Below are 17,161 nucleotides of genomic sequence, written 5' to 3'. Positions count from 1 at the left end.
AATCAACTTGCAGCCAAATGTCTGTGGACCAGGAGATGAGACTTCCCTCCTCAGAATGTCAGGGTATTCAGATGCGCCAGGCAGAGAGACCACAGCGCCACCTCCTGGCCAGCTGACCTTGGCCCAATCATGAACCTCTGAACCCCAGTTGTGCGTATTCTCTCGCATTGTAAAATTACCCGATTCCTGGAGCGCTGTGAAAATTAAAGAAGATAATGCAATCAAGCACTTAGCCCAGTGCCTGACACGCATTAAATATTCAACATAAGTCAGCTGCTATTATTGAAAACTAAGAGAACACTTGATTATGTCTCTTTCCTTAAACGGCTGTGAAGAATATGTTCGAGTGGTTGGAAGTGAAATGCCTGTATTCCCATCAGAAGAATGAGGGGCATCTGATGAATATGTGCTCTTCAGGTACGATGCACTAGTTAGCCCTGGTCCTTTGGTTTTAAAGTCACAGGCATTTTTTTGGAGTGAATTTGCTCAGCCTTTTAATTTACCTAAACAAATGAGAGCTGGAAGCCATTCTTGACTTTTCCCTCCCAGGCATTGCATTCTGCCTCCCAGCGTCTCTCAGGCCCAACCCTAACCCTGCACCTGGGTCCCTCAAGCAGTTCCTCCACACACATCCCGTCTACACTCCAGGGAAGACTGGCTCCAGGCTCCGTGCCTTTGCATATGCCCTTCTCCCAGGCTTTCATCTATCTTTGTTTCTTAATTTTAATTTTTAAAAGACTTTGGAACCAAGGGCCCCTACAAGTTCAGATTGTATTGGGCCCCACACTCATGCAGCTGTCCCAGCCAGCACACATGAGTGTGCTTTTTTTTTTTTAAAAAAAAGATCTATTTATTTATTTGAAAGTCAGAGTTCATAGAGAGAGAAGGAGAGGCAGAGAGAGAGAGAGAGAGAAAAGTCTTCCATCTGATGGTCCACTTCCCAATTGGTTCATTCCCCAATGGCTGAAGCTGCACTGATCCAAAGCCAGGAACCAGGAGCTTCTTTCGGATTTCCCACGTGGGTGCAGGGGCCCAAGCACTTGGGCCATCTTCCTCTGCTTTCCCAGGCCACAGCAGAGAGCTGGATTGGAAGAGGAGCAGCCGGGACTAGACCCGGCGCCCATGTGGGATGCCGGCGCCGCAGGCGGAAGATTAACCTACTGTGCCACAGTGTCGGCCCTGTACTTACTTTTTAAATCAGTGGTTAACATTCTGTTGTTTGGATCGTCCACATTTTGTATATCCGTTCATTTCTTGATGGATATTTGAGTTATTTCCACCATTTGGCTATTATAAACAATGCCACTATGAACATTCATGGACAAGTTTCTGTGCGGACATATGTTTTCAATTTTTTCAGCTATGAACCTAGGCATGAAATTTCTGGGTCATGGGAGAACTATGTTTAACATTTTGAGTAACTGCCAAATCATTTCCCAAAGTGGCTGCAGCATTTTACACTCCCACCAGCAGTGTGAGTGTTCCAACTTTTCCATATCTTCACAAACATTTTTATTGTCTAGTTCTTCAATTGCAGTCAATATAGTGAGTGTAATAATGGTATTTCACTGTGTGCCTCCCCTCCCCCAGCACCCCTTCTTGTGATATTGATTTGCATTTCTCTGCTGATAAAGATGTTGAGCATCTTTTCGCTGGATGTCAATAGGCATTTCAGAAATGTTTATTCAAATTCTTTGCTCATTTTAAAATCGAGGTGTCTTTTTATTATGGAGTTGTAAGAATTTTTAACACACTTTCTGGATACTAAATTCTTATCAGTCATGTGTGTATGTATTTTTTTAAAGATTTATTTATTTGAAAATCAGAGTTACACAGAGAGAAGGAGAGGCAGAGAGAGAGAGAGAGAGAGAGAGAGAGAGGCCTTCCATCCACTGATTCACTCCCCAATTGGTTGCAATGGCTGGAGCTGGGCCAATCTGAAGCCAGGAGCCAGGAGCTTCTTCCAGGTCTCCCATACGGTTACAGGGGCCCAAGGACTTGGGCCATCTTCTGCTGCTTTCCCAGGCCATAGCAGAGAGCTGGATCAAAAGTGGAGCAGATGGGACTCAAAGCAGCGCCATATGGGATGCCTGCACTGTGGGCGGCTGCACTGGCCCCTAAGGCACATTTATTTATATTATGAAGTCCAGTTTATCTATTTTCCCTTTAGTTGCTTGTGCCTTTTGTGTCTTATCTAAGAAATCATTGCCTAACCCATGATCACAAAGATTTAGACCTATGTTTTCTTTTAGAAGTTTTATATTATATTTAGGTCTCTGTTCCATTTTGTGTTACTTTTCGCATATAGTGTTTAGTAGGGGTTCATAGTCAATTATTTACAGTATGTAGATATCTGGATTTCCCAGTACTATTTATTGAAGACGATTCTTTCCTCTATTGAATTGGCTTGCCATACTTGTTGAAAACCAACTGGTTATAAATGTATGGATTCATTTCAAGACTTTCAGTTCCATTCTAGGGATCTACATTAACCAGCCTTAAGTTAACAGAGCCGCTCTGCCGAGATTATTGTAGCTTCTGTTTTAGTTTTGAAAGTGGGAAGTGTGAGCCGGTGCCACGGCTCACTAGGCTAATCCTTTGCCTTGCGGCACCGGCACTCCGGGTTCTAGTCCCGGTCGGGGCGCCGGATTCTTTCCTGGTTGCCCCTCTTCCAGGCCAGCTCTCTGCTGTGGCCTGGGAGTGCAGTGGAAGATGGCCCAAGTGCTTGGGCCCTGCACCCCATGGGAGACCAGGAGAAGCACCTGGCTCCTGCCTTCGGATCAGTGCGGTGCGTCGGCCGCAGCATGCCAGCCGTGGCAGCCACTGGAGGGTGAACCAACGGCAAAAGGAAGACCTTTCTCTCTGTCTCTCTCTCTCACTATCCACTTTGCCTGTCCAAAAAAAAAAAAAAAAAAAAAAAAAAAAGTGGGAAGTGTGAGCCTTTCGTGTTTCCTCTGGATTAGCTGTTTCAGGTCTCTTGCTTTCCGTATAAATTTTGGGAACCCCAAACCCTTTGGGGCTTAATAATAGACAATGGAGCTCTTTTTTTTTTTTTTTTTTTTTTTTTACATATTTATTTTACTTGAAAGTCAGAGTTACACAGGGAGAGAAGGAGAGAGAGAGAGAGAGAGGGTCTTCCATCCGCTGATTCACTCCCCAATTGGCCGCAACAGGAAGAGCTGTGCTGATCCGACAGGAGCCAGGTGCTTCTTCCAGGTCTCCCACGCGGATGCAGGGGTCCAAGGACTTGGGCCATCTTCTACTGCTTTCCCAGGCCATAGCAGAGAGCTGGATCGGAAGTGGAGCAGCCGGGACTAGAATCGGCGCCCATATGGGATTGCGATTCTGCAGGCAGTGGCTTCACCACGTTGCCGGCCCCTGGAGCTCTTTCAAAGTCAGTACCTCTAGGTCAATTTCATTTCTTTTTTTACAGCTGCGTTGCTTTCCATAGGCTGAGTACGTTGTTCTATTTGTAAATGTCTAGGTTCTTTACCCTTTTGTGCTGCTATAAACAGGAAACAACTTTATCTGTGAGCATTTGCCGGATTGTTTCTGTAGATTAAACTCCCGAGAGTAGGAATGGTGGGTTTTATTTTACATTTAGTGCTCCTCAAAAAAACCTGAAGTGTACTACATGGAAATTAGAGCCAAGATGAGGTGTTCTGGTTTTCGGTAGCATCCTCCCTGGCCTCTTCCACAGAGCTGCTGCTTATCAGTGATTGTCTGGTGTCACCCAACTGTGGTCTGCGATCTCACGTCTCTTGTGATCTCCCTGGAAGGATGCCTCCCCAGTGTCTGGGGGCAGGATCCAGCAGAGCCTCTGCTAAATCGCCTACCCCAGCTCATCCAGCTAAACCTGGAAGCGGTGTCTAGCAGCCTATCGGCATCTAGACACCGGATATGGGGCACTGTGAGGCAGGCTGGTATCATCCAGGACAGCCTCTGGCCAACCAGAAAATACAGCTCCCTTAAGGCCGACCTCCTGGGAGAAGCCAGATGACAGAAATGCCTGGAGAGTTTGGTGGAACATTCCAAGAAGCCCAAAATAGTGTGGGTGTAGGACAGAGGAATAACAGCTGTAGAGCGTTGAAGGGTTTCAGGCAAGACTGTACACAGATGCATCTCTAAGAAATGGAATTACCATGCGACACATGATTAAGGGAGGAGTCTACAACAGCAAGACAAGGATGAAGCAATTTGAGTCCCGGGGAATAAAAATAGTAACTATGGTGATTGTCCATCTGTGTTGTTGTAGGAACTTGCCTTGGTAACACTCTGGAGCATTAGCTCATAAGAGCACCTATTTCCTGAGTTTTTAAGACATAAGTCTTAAATTAGTGAATTCTTGTGATAATTTTTACAAAGTCACTATTATTAGCTCCATTTGCTTTGTAAGGAAGCAGACTCAGAGAGGTGAAGTTACATGTACAGGACTCCTGTGGTCATAGTGGAATCAGTCTGCATAGCTTGCCCCAGAGACTTGATCTCTACTGATTTTTCTCATAACTTGCATTTCCCTGAAATTTTTAAAGACTCCTTTTAAGTTTGGTTTTGTGCGAAATTACCAAACTATATTTCAAAGCAGATGTACCATTTTGCATTCCTGAGAGCAACTAATGAGACATTTCCAGAAACATTAGTTTCTGCCTGTGTTCTGGGCTTTGGCCACTCTAACAGGCATATATATAGGGGTATCTCATAGCTATCTCAATTTGCATTTCTCTTCAGAGTTGACGAACTCAAAAGGCTTCCATAGCCTTGGCAGCTCATGACTGGAGCATAGGGAGATTACTGATGCCATAAACAAGAGTGTCAAATTGTTAAGTCAACAACAGGAGTCACTGTGTACTTACTTCTCATGTAGGATCTCGGCCCTTAATGTGCTGTACATTGAGATTTAATGCTATAACGAGTACTCAAACAGTATTTTCACTTTGTGTTTCTATGCGGGTGCAAACTGTTGAAATCTTTACTTAATATATACTAAACAGATCTTCTGTATATAAGAGAAATGAAAATGAATCTCGATGTGAATGGAAGGGGAGAGGGAGCGGGAAAGGGGAGGGTTGCGGGTGGGAGGGAAGTTATGGGGGGGGGAAGCCATTGTAATCCATAAGCTGTACTTTGGAAATTTATATTCATTAAATAAAAGTTTTAAAAAATTTGCATTTCTCTGATGACATGTGATATGGAGCACATATTCGTAGGCTTGCTTGTCACCTGGGTGAGGTCTTTGGCCTATTTTTTTTCCCCTTTGGCCTATTTTTAAATTGAATTTTGTGTCTTCTTATTGTTGAATTTTAAGAGTTTTTGGTATGTGTTGGTTAACACATTTTTATCAGATGCATCCGCTGCAAACATTTTCTCCTAGTCTGTGACTTATCTTCCTATTCTGTTGACACTGTCTTTCAATGAGAAGGAGTTTTTAATTTTAAAGGAGTCAAGATTATTAATTATTTCATTCATGGATTGTCTTTGGTGTTATATTTAAAGTCACTGCCTGATGAAAGATAACAAGTGTTGGTGAGAATATGGAAAAAAGAGAATCCTTGCACACTATTAAATGGGTAGGTACATTAGTAGTCATCATGGAAAACTATATGGAATTTCTCTAAAAATTAAAAATAAAACTACTGTATGACCTGGCCAGGACTTCAACTGGTGCTCCAATACGGGATGCTGGCATCACAGGCATCAACGCCGGCCCCTCCATCAACACTTTAATGTCTCATTCCACTCACTTCTTGCTTGCATGATTTCTGAGAAGTCAGACCTAACTCTTGTCTTTGTTCCTGGATAGGCAAGGATGTCTTTAAAGCAAAGCTTAGCTTTAAAAAAATGTTCTATTTATTTATTTTCATTTTATTTGAAAGAGAAAGAGAGAAAAATATAGACATATGGAGAGAGTTCCTCTGCCTGCTGGCTCAGTCCCCAAATGCCTGGAACTTCATCTGGGTCTTCCATGTGGGTGGCAGGGACCCAGGTATTTGAGCTATCACCTGCGGCCTCCCAGGGTGCACACTAGCAGGAAGCTGGGTCAGATGAAGAGTGGCTGGGCCTTGGACCACGTACTCTGATATGGGATGTAGACGTCCCAACTGGCAACCTAACCACTGTGCTACCTGGCCACTCCTGATTTTTTTTTTTTTAAACTCTGGATTATTTCAGGATTTTTTTTCTCGCTAGCTTTGACTTTCTGTAGTTTGAAAAGGAAATGGCTAGGAGTAGGGTTTTAACTTAAAGAATTTTTTTTGGCATTGCTGTGTCTTGTTTGGTTTTTGACATTAATTGGGGGAAATTTTCAGTCATTTTTATTTCAAGTTTTTCTTTTGTCCTTTATTTTTCCATTTGGTCTTCCATTGCACATAATCATACCCTTTGTAGTTATCTCATGGCCCTTGGATAGTTTGTTCTCTCTCTCTCTCTCCTAGTCTTGGAGGTTTCTGTTGATATATCTTCAGAATTGGAGCTTCCTTCCTCAGCCACGCTCAGTGTACTAGTGAGCACATCACAGGCATCATTTCTGTTACAGTGCATTTGATCTGTAGCCTTTCTTTTTGGTTCTTTCTTCAGATCTCTGCCTCTGCTTACATTCTCTCTCTTTTCTTACATGCTGTTTACTTTGTTCATTGGAAACTTTATCGTAATAATCATAGTTGTTTTAAATTCTCAGTCTTACAATTCCAAAATTCATGCCATGCCTTGTTTGATGCTTGCTTTGTTTCTTCACATTGTTTCTTTTCCTCTTAGGGTGCACTGTAATTTTTTTCTGGACAGCTAGACATGATGTATCAGATAAAAAGAACTGCTGTAATGTGGTGGCAAGGTATGGAGGGAGGGGCAGTGTTCGACAGTCCTGATTAGATCTCAGTGTCTCAGTGAGTGAGAATATGCCTCTGGGCTGTGAATTTCACGGATGTTTTTCAGTTTTCCTCTTTCCTTAGATAGGACAGAATGGCGACAGTGTGTTAGAGTTGGACAGTTCCATTCTAAACGACTGGAGCTTACTAGAATTGGGTATTTTCCTCCTTCAGGTCAGTTGGGCTGGGGCTGGGCTAGGGCTGAGGATAGGAGTCAGGAACTCAATCCAGGTCTCTCACATGGATGCAGGGATCCAACCACATGGGCCATTACCTGCTGCTTCCCAGCATCTGCATTACTTGAAAATAATTTTAAGTAATATTTATAATAGCTTTGTAACCCAAGTTGGCCTGAAGCTTCCACGGGGTAATGTATACTCATTTTAACATTTTAACATGGGCTTTAGGGGCTGGTGCTACAGCACAGTGGGTTAAAGTCCCAGCCTGTAGCACCGGCATCCCATATGGGCACGGGTTCGAGTCCCGGTTGCTCTACTTCTGATCCAGCTCTCCACTATGGCCTGGGAAAGCAGTAGAAGATGGCCTAAGTCTTGGGCCTCTGCACCTGCATGGGAGACCCAGAAGAAGCTCCTGGCTCCTGGCTTCGGATCAGTGGAGCTCTGGCTGTAGCAGTCATTTGGGGAGTGAACCAGTGGATGGAAGACCTCTCTCTCTCTGGCTCTCTCTGTAACCCTTTCAAATAAAATAAAATGAACATTTTTTACAAATAGGCTTTAAACCATAATTAAAAAACCAAACTTACTTATGGAATAGAAGAAAACCAAAGTGATGCCCTTCCAAGCCAATGCCTGACTATCTCTGACAATCTACCATATATTTAAAATTTGTTAAACTTGGAAATGAACCATTTGCCATTTGCAGAGTTGAAATACAAACCTTCTGAGGCCCCTTCAGACGACGAACAGAAAATTCTGCTGTTCTCTGGCATCCTGCAGGGAACCCAGGGCTGAGCCGGGGTCTTTGGCCTTCCCAGGCACTACATACTCAGCATGCTCACGTTGCTCTTCCTCCTCTGTCCTTTACTGCAGGAGAAGCCCTCCCATCCCCCCACCGGCTCAGGCCAGAAACCTGCCAGCCATTTTGAATTCCCCGGCTCCAACACTTCACCTTGTCAGTGACCAAATTCCCTTCTCAGTTCTTAGACTGCAGAAGCACAGTGTGTTAGCTAAATGCAGAGACTATTGTATTCTATGTGGTCTATACATATGGTACAATATTTAAAAAAAAGATTTATTTGAAAGGCAAAGTGAGAGAGAGAGATACAGAGATCTTCCTTCTATTGGACCACTCCCAAATGGCCACAACAGCCAGGTCTGGACCAGGCTAAAGGCAGGTGCCAGGAACAACATCTGGATCTCCCACCTGGGTGGCAGAAGCTCAAGCGCTTGGACCATCTTCTGCTGCATCCCCAGGCACATTCGCAGGGAGCTGGATGGGAAGCAGTGTAGCCGGGACTTGAACTGGCACTCCCATATGGGATGTTGGCATTACAGGTGGCAGCTTAACCTGCTGTGCCACAATGCTGACCTCAGTACAAGATCATTTAACCTTAAAACAGAAGGAAATTCTGACACGTGCTACAACATGCATGAACCTTGAGGACATGCTGGGTTAAATAAGCCAGCCACAAAAAGACACATTCTGTATAATTCTATTTATATGCAGTATTAGAATAGTCAAAACCATAGAGACAGAAAGTAGAGTGGTGGTTTCCAGCACTGGGAGAAGGGAGAGACTGGGAATTTATTCAGATTAAGCTTTCCAAGATGAAAACTGTTTGGTGCTGACTGGTGGTGATGGCTGCCCAACAAGGTGAAGTGGACATTCTCAACACATTGTGAATGGCTAATACAGTACATTTAATGCTGTATGTGTTTCACCACAAGAAAACAATTGGGGAAAATGTAAAAAAAAAAGAAAAACCTGGAAACATACATTATTTTAGATTTTTATTCTGAGTTCATTTTATCCTATAAGTAGTTCAATTCTTCACATGATTGGAGTTTTCTTAGCTATGAGAATGGGATTGGGTTGTAGGGTTTCTGCAAATGCCTCCTTCTATAGGCCCTCAAATCTTGGTTGAAGTGAGAGCTCTTCAAGCTGGCCATTCTCTTGGTCTGATGTGTTGAGGGAACAGAATTATGAGTGTCTGAAAATCTAAGAGGGATATTTGGATTCAGGAGTCATCTCATGAGCAAGTTCATGCCGATAAACTCCCTGGTAATTTATTTCTTAGGGCATTTCAAAGTTCCGGTCACTCTGGCCAGCTGACTCGGCGGAAGGCATTCCCGGAATCACACTGGAAGTACTGGGCAGGGCTTCCTGCTCTGAGGCCTCCTTCTCAAGCAGCTTCGTGTCTTCCCGCGTGAATATGGCCTTCTTTGCAGAAAGCGGTTCCTAAACAGAAAGGTTGTCAGGAGAGATGAAAACTCTAGGTAGGGCAATGACACGAGATTGCTATTTTCATGCCTGAGACTAAGAACAAATTGAAAGAGGCCCCTTCTAACAAAGTATAAAACTAGACCTGATGGATCAAAGTGATTCACCATAATCTAGTTGTTTTCCACAACGAATCTCGACACCTTTTAAAGGAAAGCAACAGAATCTCGATTCCCTACAAAGCACCATCTATGATGTTCAGCATAAAAGCAACGATCACTAGGCATATGGAGAAGGAAAATGTGAACCCTAATCTACATAGAAAATATTCACTAGAAAGAGACCCACAAATAACACACATGATAGAATTAGCAAAGACGTCAAACAGCTATTACAAATATTTTCAAAAACTTAAGGGAGGGGCCCAGAGCGGTGGCATAGTGGGTGAGGCTGCCACCTGCAGTGTCGGCATCCCAAACGGACGTCCCAGCTGCTCCACTTCCAGTCCAGCTCTCTTCTATATGGCCTGGGAAAGCAGTAGAGGATGGCCCAAATCCTTGGGCTGCTGCACCCATGTCGGGGACCCAGAGGGGGCTCCTGGCTCCTGGCTTCAGATCGGCTCAGCTCCGATCATTGCAGCCATTCAGGAGTGGACCAGCAGATAGAAGACACCCCTTGCTCCCACCTTTCAAATAAATAAATAAATCTTTGAAAAAAATTTAAGTGGGAACAATAGATACAATGAGTAAAAATTAGGGTATATCAACAGAGAAAATTTCCAAGAAAATGGAATTTTTTTTTTTTAAAAAAGAACCACATAGAAATTTTTGAAAGGAAAAGGATAATATCTGAAATGAAAAAAACTCACTTAATTCCTAAGTGGTATACTGGTCATTGCAAAACAAAGGGCCAGTAAACTGCAGGCAGCTCATTAGAAATTACCCAAAGGGAAGGACAGAGTAAAAAATATATTAAAAAGATCCAAGCCTTCAGGAGCTATGAGACAATACCAATAAATCTAACATCTGTAGAACTGCAGCCCTTGGCTGAGGAAGGAGATTTTGGGACATAAGCTCCACTGGCCTCCTGCACCCCATCTTTGCTGGAAGTCCCAGGGGACCATGCTGCAGTGGACCTGTGGAACACTGCGGAGAGCGCTGTGAAATACTCATACAACCCCCAAGATCCTTCTGGCGTCAGGGCTGTATCTATGCTGCAAATACTTGAATTGATTCTCTAAAAACGTACTTCTAAAACATTTGTGTGGTCCAGATCTTTATAAACAATAGGAATTGCATTCTGACTTTGAGTCAAAATGATGGCTTACTTACTCAAAGCTGCCTCTTCTCAATGGAGAGAAACCAATACAAGGGCAGCCTCTGCCAGCTCCCTTCTGGGCCAGACTCAAATGGTACCTGCACGATGAAGCTCTTTTGGATTCCCATGCACAGGACTGCATTCAGAATCTTATGGCACAGGATACGATGAGAGCTTTGTCAGCTATCAAGCTGCAATTAAGTCAGTTCTCTACCTGGGTGTCACCAACTTTGTAGCACAGGACATTTTACAGGAGATTGTGGAAAAGAATGTGGGAGTTAGGAGATAGGCTTGTCAGATGGATGAACAGAGAGCTGTTTTCAGCTGTTCCAAGTACACCACTTACTTCCACTACTACAGCATCATACCCAGGGCAACTGGGGCTTGGCACGTAAATAAATAGAACACTAAATAAATTGTTATATATTATATATCTGAAGTATACACTTACAAATATATTTGGTTTCCAAAATTTTTTTGAATCATCTTTGAAAAGGGTTCAAAGGATTTTTTATGAAAAAAAAAAAAACCCATTTGTTATCATTTAAAATACACAATTTTTAAAACCAGTCACGGGGCTGGCACTGTGGCACAGCAGGTAAAGTCCCCACCTGCAGAGCAGGTATCCCATATGGGCACCAGTTTGAATCCCAGTTGCCCCACTTCCCATCCAGCTCTCTGCTATGGTATGGGAAAGCAGTAGAAGATGGCCCAAGTCCTTGGGCCCCTGCACTCGCATGGGATACCCGGAAGAAGCTCCTGGCTCCAGTTGGATCAGCACAGCTCCGCCTGTTGCGGCCAAATGGGGAGTGAACCAGCAGATGGAAGACCTCGCCCTGTCTTTGCCTCTCCTTGTCTCTTTGTGTAACTCTGACTTTCAAGTAAAATAAATAAATCTTAAAAAAAAAGTTACATAAAAGATATTTCCTGAAATCTAATATGAATTAATCGTGTACTGTTTCTTTTTCCTATTGCTAAGGATTTTATTAATAGGGATTGTCTGTAAGATTGGCTTATAGGGGCTGGTGCTGTGGTGTAGCAGGTAAGCTGCCGCCTGCAATGCTGGCATCCCATATGGGCACTGGTTGGAGTCCTGGCTGCTCCATTTCCCATCCAGCTCTCTACTATGGCCTGGGAAAGCAGTAGAAGATGGTCCAAGCTCTTGGGCCCCAGCACTCACATGGGAGACCTGGAAGAAGCTCCTGGCTCCTGGCTTCTGATCGGTGCAGCTCCGGCCGTTGCGGCCATCTGAGGAGTGAACCAGTGGATGGAAGACTCTCTCAGGGCTGGCACTATGGAGCAGTGGGTTAAAGCCCTGGCCTGAAGCACTGACATCCCATATGGGTGCCAGTTCTAGTCCTGGCTGCTCCTCTTCCAATCCAGCTCTGTGCTGTGGCCTGGGAAAGCAGTGGAGGATGGCCCAAGTGCTTGGGCCCCTGCACCCCATGGGAGACCAGGAGAAGCACCTGGCTCCTGGCTTCGAATTGGCTCATCTCTGGCCATTGTGGCCATCTGGGGAGTGAACCAGCAGTTGGAAGACCTCTCTCTCTGTCTCTACCTCTAACTCTGTCTTTCAAATAAATAAAATAAATCTTAAAAAAAAAACCCTCATTCTCTCTTTGCCTCTCTGTAACTCTGCCTTCAAATAAATAAATAAATCTTAAAAAAAAAAAAAAACACGATTGGCTTCTATATAAATCTGTGAATACAGAGGACGCAGTAGGCCGCGGGGAGCCCGGGTGTGTTTTGCACTGTGGCCGGGCTGACTCGTGGATTTCCTGGACTCTGCCAGCAGGCGGTGCGTTTGCCCATGCCGAACTCCTCTCCGTACCGTGTGGTCCTGCTCACTCTCCTGTTGGGTCTGATCCTCCCTTTGCTTCAGCATGTCCTCGAGGCCACTGTCACGTTCCTCCTTCAGCTGCACCTTCTCTTGCCTGTGCTGGGGTGAGGTGACAGAGTTGAATCAGGTCCTTGGGGGCAGACCGGGGCCCTGGGCCCCTGTGACTAGCATGAGCCTGCCATGGGCTCTAACCCCAAGTCCACCGCCCCTCTGAGTCGCATTCCCTTTTTAGCTCCAGATTTCACACACTTCAGGGATACCTGCGAGCTGAACACACCAAGAAACTCCCCCCCGGCTAACAGCAGCATCAAGTCTTGGATTTCAAATTACTCTAGGAAAGCTGAGCCCTCCATAGGTAGACCCAGTGTGTGTACACACACACCTCTTCTTTTGCCTTGGCTATACTCCGGTAATGATAAAGCCAGTGAGCCAGGTACTCTATCGGGTCACTGGGCCGAACCTTCGCCACTTCTGCCAGTGCCTGGGCCAGGCAATTTCCAAAGCACTTCTTCAGGTATTCAGTTTCCATGCCGGAGGCCTGGGAAATGTCAAAACACAGTCACGATTTTACAATTGTAATCTGATATCTCTGGATCCTACTCTTCCTAAAAGAACCAATAAATACATACTTGCCGATAGCTCTTATAGTCGAATGGACATTTTTCCTACAATGCTCCAGTTGTACTTGGTCAGACAATAGATCATGAGGGTCCTTAGGTCTGAGAATGGCTTCACACGCTGAGGGTTTAGGGCGGCGCCAGCCTCTTACCCAGACATTTCTACCCTTGAGGAGGTAGGAGATACCTGAGCAGGCAGGAGGTGCCTGGGAGGGGCTCTGAGCTCTGCTATTGTGAGGCTGGAAGCTACAGTTATCTATGACATAGGAAAGTTAGGCTCATTTATTTCATAATGAACCAGGAAAAGCCCTGGGGAGGAGAGGGAGGGAAAATGCTGGGCTCTGCAAGTACAGCTGCTCAGGCTCGCTGCTCTCTAGGGCTTAAGCAAGGACCCGCGGCAGGTTGGCTGGAAGCCCCTTGGGTTTACCATCGGTCTGATTTGAAGAGCTGGAGGCAGTGCAGTCCCAGTTAGACCGTAGTTAGGAGTGGCAGTGAAGCACAGTAGTGGGAACACAGACTCTGTGATCGGACAGACCCTGTCCCAGCCCTGGCTCTGCTGCTTGTGAGCTGTGTGGTCCCCAGCAAGTCACTCTGCTTCTCTGAGCCCCCGTTTCCTCATCTGTAGAGAGAAATAACAGAAGCATGCACCTCACAATGACTAGGAGACACATAAACACACATAAGGCACTGAGCCTGGTACAGTGTTTTACTGCTCCTGGCTTTGGATCCGCACAGCTCTGGCCATTGTGGCCACCTGGGGAGTGAATCATCGGGTGGAAGACTCTCTCTCTCTCTCTTTCTGCCTCTTATCTCTATGTGTAACTCTGACTTTCAAATAAATAAATAAATCTTAAAAAAAAAAAAAAGATGGCCCAAGTGCTTAGGCCCCTGCACCAGCGTGGGAGACCCTGAAGAAGCTCCTGGCTTCTGGCTTTGGATCCGCCTAGCTCAGGCCGTTATGTCCATTTGGGGGAGTGAACCAGTGGATGGAAAACCTTTCTTTCTCTCTCTCTAACTCTACCTCTCAAATAAATGAAATCTTAAAAAATAAAAAAAAAAAATAAAGACTCAGATCAAGTCTTAACATTTTCTTTTTTTTTTTTTTTTTAGTTTGTTCCTTCCTCATATCTCTCTCCTCCCATTTTTCAGTTTAAGGAAGAATATATATATATATATATATATATATATATATAGCCAAAACGTATCTGTAGCAATGAGCACAGGGAACCACTGAGCACACAGAACTGTTTTTTTTTTTTTTTTTTTTGACAGGCAGAGTGGACAGTGAGAGAGAGAGACAGAGAGAAAGGTCTACCTTTGCCGTTGGTTCACCCTCCTATGGCCGCTGCGGCCGGTGCACCACACTGATCCAAAGGCAGGAGCCAGGTGCTTCTCCTGGTCTCCCATGGGGTGCAGGGCCCAAGCACCTGGGCCATCCTTCACTGCTCTCCCTGCCACAGCAGAGAGCTGGCCTGGAAGAGGAGCAACCGGGACAGAATCCGGCACCCCGACCAGGACTAGAACCCTGTGTGCCGACGCCGCAAGGTGGAGGATTAGCCTAGTGAGCCGCGGCGCTGGCTAGAACTGGTTTTTCAATAGCCTCCCTCCCTTAAAAGGCACCCGGGTGCCTTGGAGAAATGGCTGATTCCAAGGCTGGGGCAGGAAAAGTCTGAGGGGCCTGGAACATTTTGTTATGCCTAAAAGTAAGAAAGCTCTACAAAACAAAATGGAACTGGCTCGAAGGGGGTCCTATCAGCCAAATCTGGGACACTCTGACCACTAAAATAAATAATGACCATGATGGGTTTGTTCGAAACAATCAGAGATTCTTCAGCAATCAATATGTTTATTTGGAGACAGCATTGCAATAGGAATGCATTTGCCATGGTAAACTGTGTGCTCATTCAGGGAAGAAACGCAAACTGAAGAGGACTTCATAAGCTATTCTACAACAATAACCCACAGCTGTAAGGATCCACAGCAGGGGGGGTGTCAGGCCGAGGTTCAACCGGCAGCTGCTGGGCAGGAGTCCCTGCAAAGGATGCCCTGTGTAAAGGCTGGGGTGGCCTTCAAGCAAGGTGGCAGCTCCACAGTGGTTCTGTGACAGTTCCTGTTACCAGGCATACACGCGTGAGACCCTCTCCCTCAACACAAGTGACTCATTTTGACTTTGACAACTTTCACAGATCATGGTTCACACAATAAAATAAGAGTCTACTAGTTGATAGGAGAACAAATTAGTAGATGAATGGAGAAGTCAGAATTCTCTTTCCTCCCCCCCCCCCCTTCCTTTTGTTTGAAAGGCAGAGGGGGAGGGAGGTAGAGAGAGAGAACTACCTCCCATTTGTTGGTTAACACCCCAGATATTCATAACAGCCTGGGCTGGGTCATCTGCAAACTAGAAGCCAGGAACTCCACCTGGGTATCCTACATAGATGTCAAGGACTTGAACTCTAAAGACGTCAGTGCTACCCCCCAGAGTGTGCATGAGCAGAACACTGGATTGGAAGCAGAGCCATAATTTAAACTTTGGCACTCGGGTAGGGGATGGAGTTTTCCCAAGTGGTATCTTAACTACTTTGCCAAAGGTGTCCCCCAAATTCTTTCTTTTTAAAGATTTATTTATTTACTTGAAAGTCAGAGTTACACACAGAGAGAAGGAGAGGCAGAGAAAGAAAGGTTCACTCCCCAGTTGGCTGCAACGGCCAGAGCTGTGCTGATCCGAAGCCAGGAGCTTCTTCAGGGTCTCCCACGCGGGTGCAGGGGCCCCAGGACTTGGGCCATTTCTGCTGCCTTTCGAAACCATAGCAGAGAGCCGGATCGGAAGTGGAGAAGCTGGGACTGGAACCGATGCACGTATGGGATGCTGACACTGCAGGCGGTGGTTTTACCTGTTACACCATAGCACCAGCCCCAAAATTCTCTCTTAAAATAGAATGTCAACTATGAGGCCAGCGTTGTAGCATACCAGGCTAAGCCTCTGTCTGGGGTGCCAGTATCCAATCTGGTTCATATCCTAGCTTCTCCTCTTAGGTTCCAGCTCTCTGCTATGGCCTGGGAAAGCAATAGAAGATGGCCCAAGTGTTGGGCCCCTGCACCTGCCTGGGAGACCCGGAAGAAGCTCCTGGCTCCTGGCTTCTGATCGGCACAGCTCCGGCCGTTATGGCCATATGGGGAGTAAACCAGCGGATGGAAGACCTCTCTGTCTCTCTCTGCCCTTCTCTAACTCTGCCTATCAAATAAATAAATAAATCTTTAAAAAAAAATCTTGCAGGAGGTGTGTGTATTTCACAAGTAGGGGCAATGATTCACAAGGGTCTTTATAGGAGACACCGGTCAGAGGGAAGGCGGCATGATGGAGCAGACGGTGCAGCAGGCGGTGTGACTCGGGCATCTCTAGAAGCCGGGAAAAGCAAGGAAATGTGTGCTTCCCTCGGGCCGTCACTAGTAACCTCCCTTGCTGACACTTTGGGGTTCGCTCAGCAAGATCCACACAGTTTCGACCGACCTCAAACTTGTAAGAGGATAGATTTGCGCCTGAATACTGCAAATGTGGGGCACTGGTGTGGGGTGGGGCGGTGATACTTCCGTCTGCCCATCTGGGACCCGCCCGACCCACTGCGCGGGGATACTTTCCTATGCTCCTTGGACTCATACAGTGCGCTCTAACGACAGATGACCAGCAAGATTCTGCCACTTGGAGGCTTGGAGACGTGCACATGCTCAAGTGCCACACCAGGTGGGGATCCAGCATTTGTATTTCAACAAAATCCTCAAGTTGGACTGTAGCTACCAAGCCACCTGGCCTTTATCACGGTAGCACCGTCCTTTCCAAAGCCCGCCGCCCCTTCCTCTCTGCAGAGCCTGCCTGCTGGGCCGCGGGGTCCCACCGCTCTTCTTCCGGACCCATCCTCACGTCTTTCATGCAGCAAGTGTCCTCGGCTCGCCCACCGCCCCGCACCCTGCGCCGTCCCCCGCGCGCCCCTTCCTCTCCGTGTGCACGCCCCCTCCACTGCCAGGCGCCCTCTGCTCACCTGTCCGCGAGCCCTGCTCTTTTCCCGGGACCCTGGGGCTTGCGCGTCCGTTGCGGAGCAACGGGACGCGACGGGCGGGTGGAGAGGGCGCAT

At 46.1% G+C, this 17,161-nt stretch overlaps 2 protein-coding genes across 3 annotated transcripts in view; one reads left to right on the top strand and one right to left on the bottom strand.

Annotated features, from left to right (window-relative positions):
- The window catches only part of DYDC1 (DPY30 domain containing 1), a 69,790-nt gene that overhangs the window by 37,567 nt on the left and 15,062 nt on the right, over positions 1-17,161 (top strand). The gene's annotated exons all lie outside the window — the stretch shown is intronic.
- Positions 8,810-17,131, bottom strand: DYDC2 (DPY30 domain containing 2). Of its 2 annotated transcripts, XM_002720980.5 has the most exons (5): positions 17,069-17,131; positions 13,462-13,653; positions 12,800-12,955; positions 12,409-12,516; positions 8,810-9,278 (listed from the first exon to the last, which is right to left on the bottom strand). In XM_002720980.5, exons 2-5 carry the CDS (start codon positions 13,462-13,464, stop codon positions 9,114-9,116), a joined length of 432 nt encoding a protein of 143 aa, XP_002721026.4. In that variant the 5' UTR covers positions 13,465-13,653; positions 17,069-17,131; the 3' UTR covers positions 8,810-9,113. The 2 variants fall into 2 exon arrangements, with proteins under 2 accessions (XP_002721026.4, XP_017206021.2); XM_017350532.3 differs by lacking the exons at positions 13,462-13,653; positions 17,069-17,131 and adding an exon at positions 13,047-13,317.

The sequence above is a fragment of the Oryctolagus cuniculus genome, chromosome 15 (assembly GCF_964237555.1).
Source record: "Oryctolagus cuniculus chromosome 15, mOryCun1.1, whole genome shotgun sequence".
NCBI classification, from domain to species: Eukaryota; Metazoa; Chordata; class Mammalia; order Lagomorpha; family Leporidae; genus Oryctolagus; species Oryctolagus cuniculus.
This window is presented reverse-complemented; position numbering and strand designations above follow the sequence as displayed.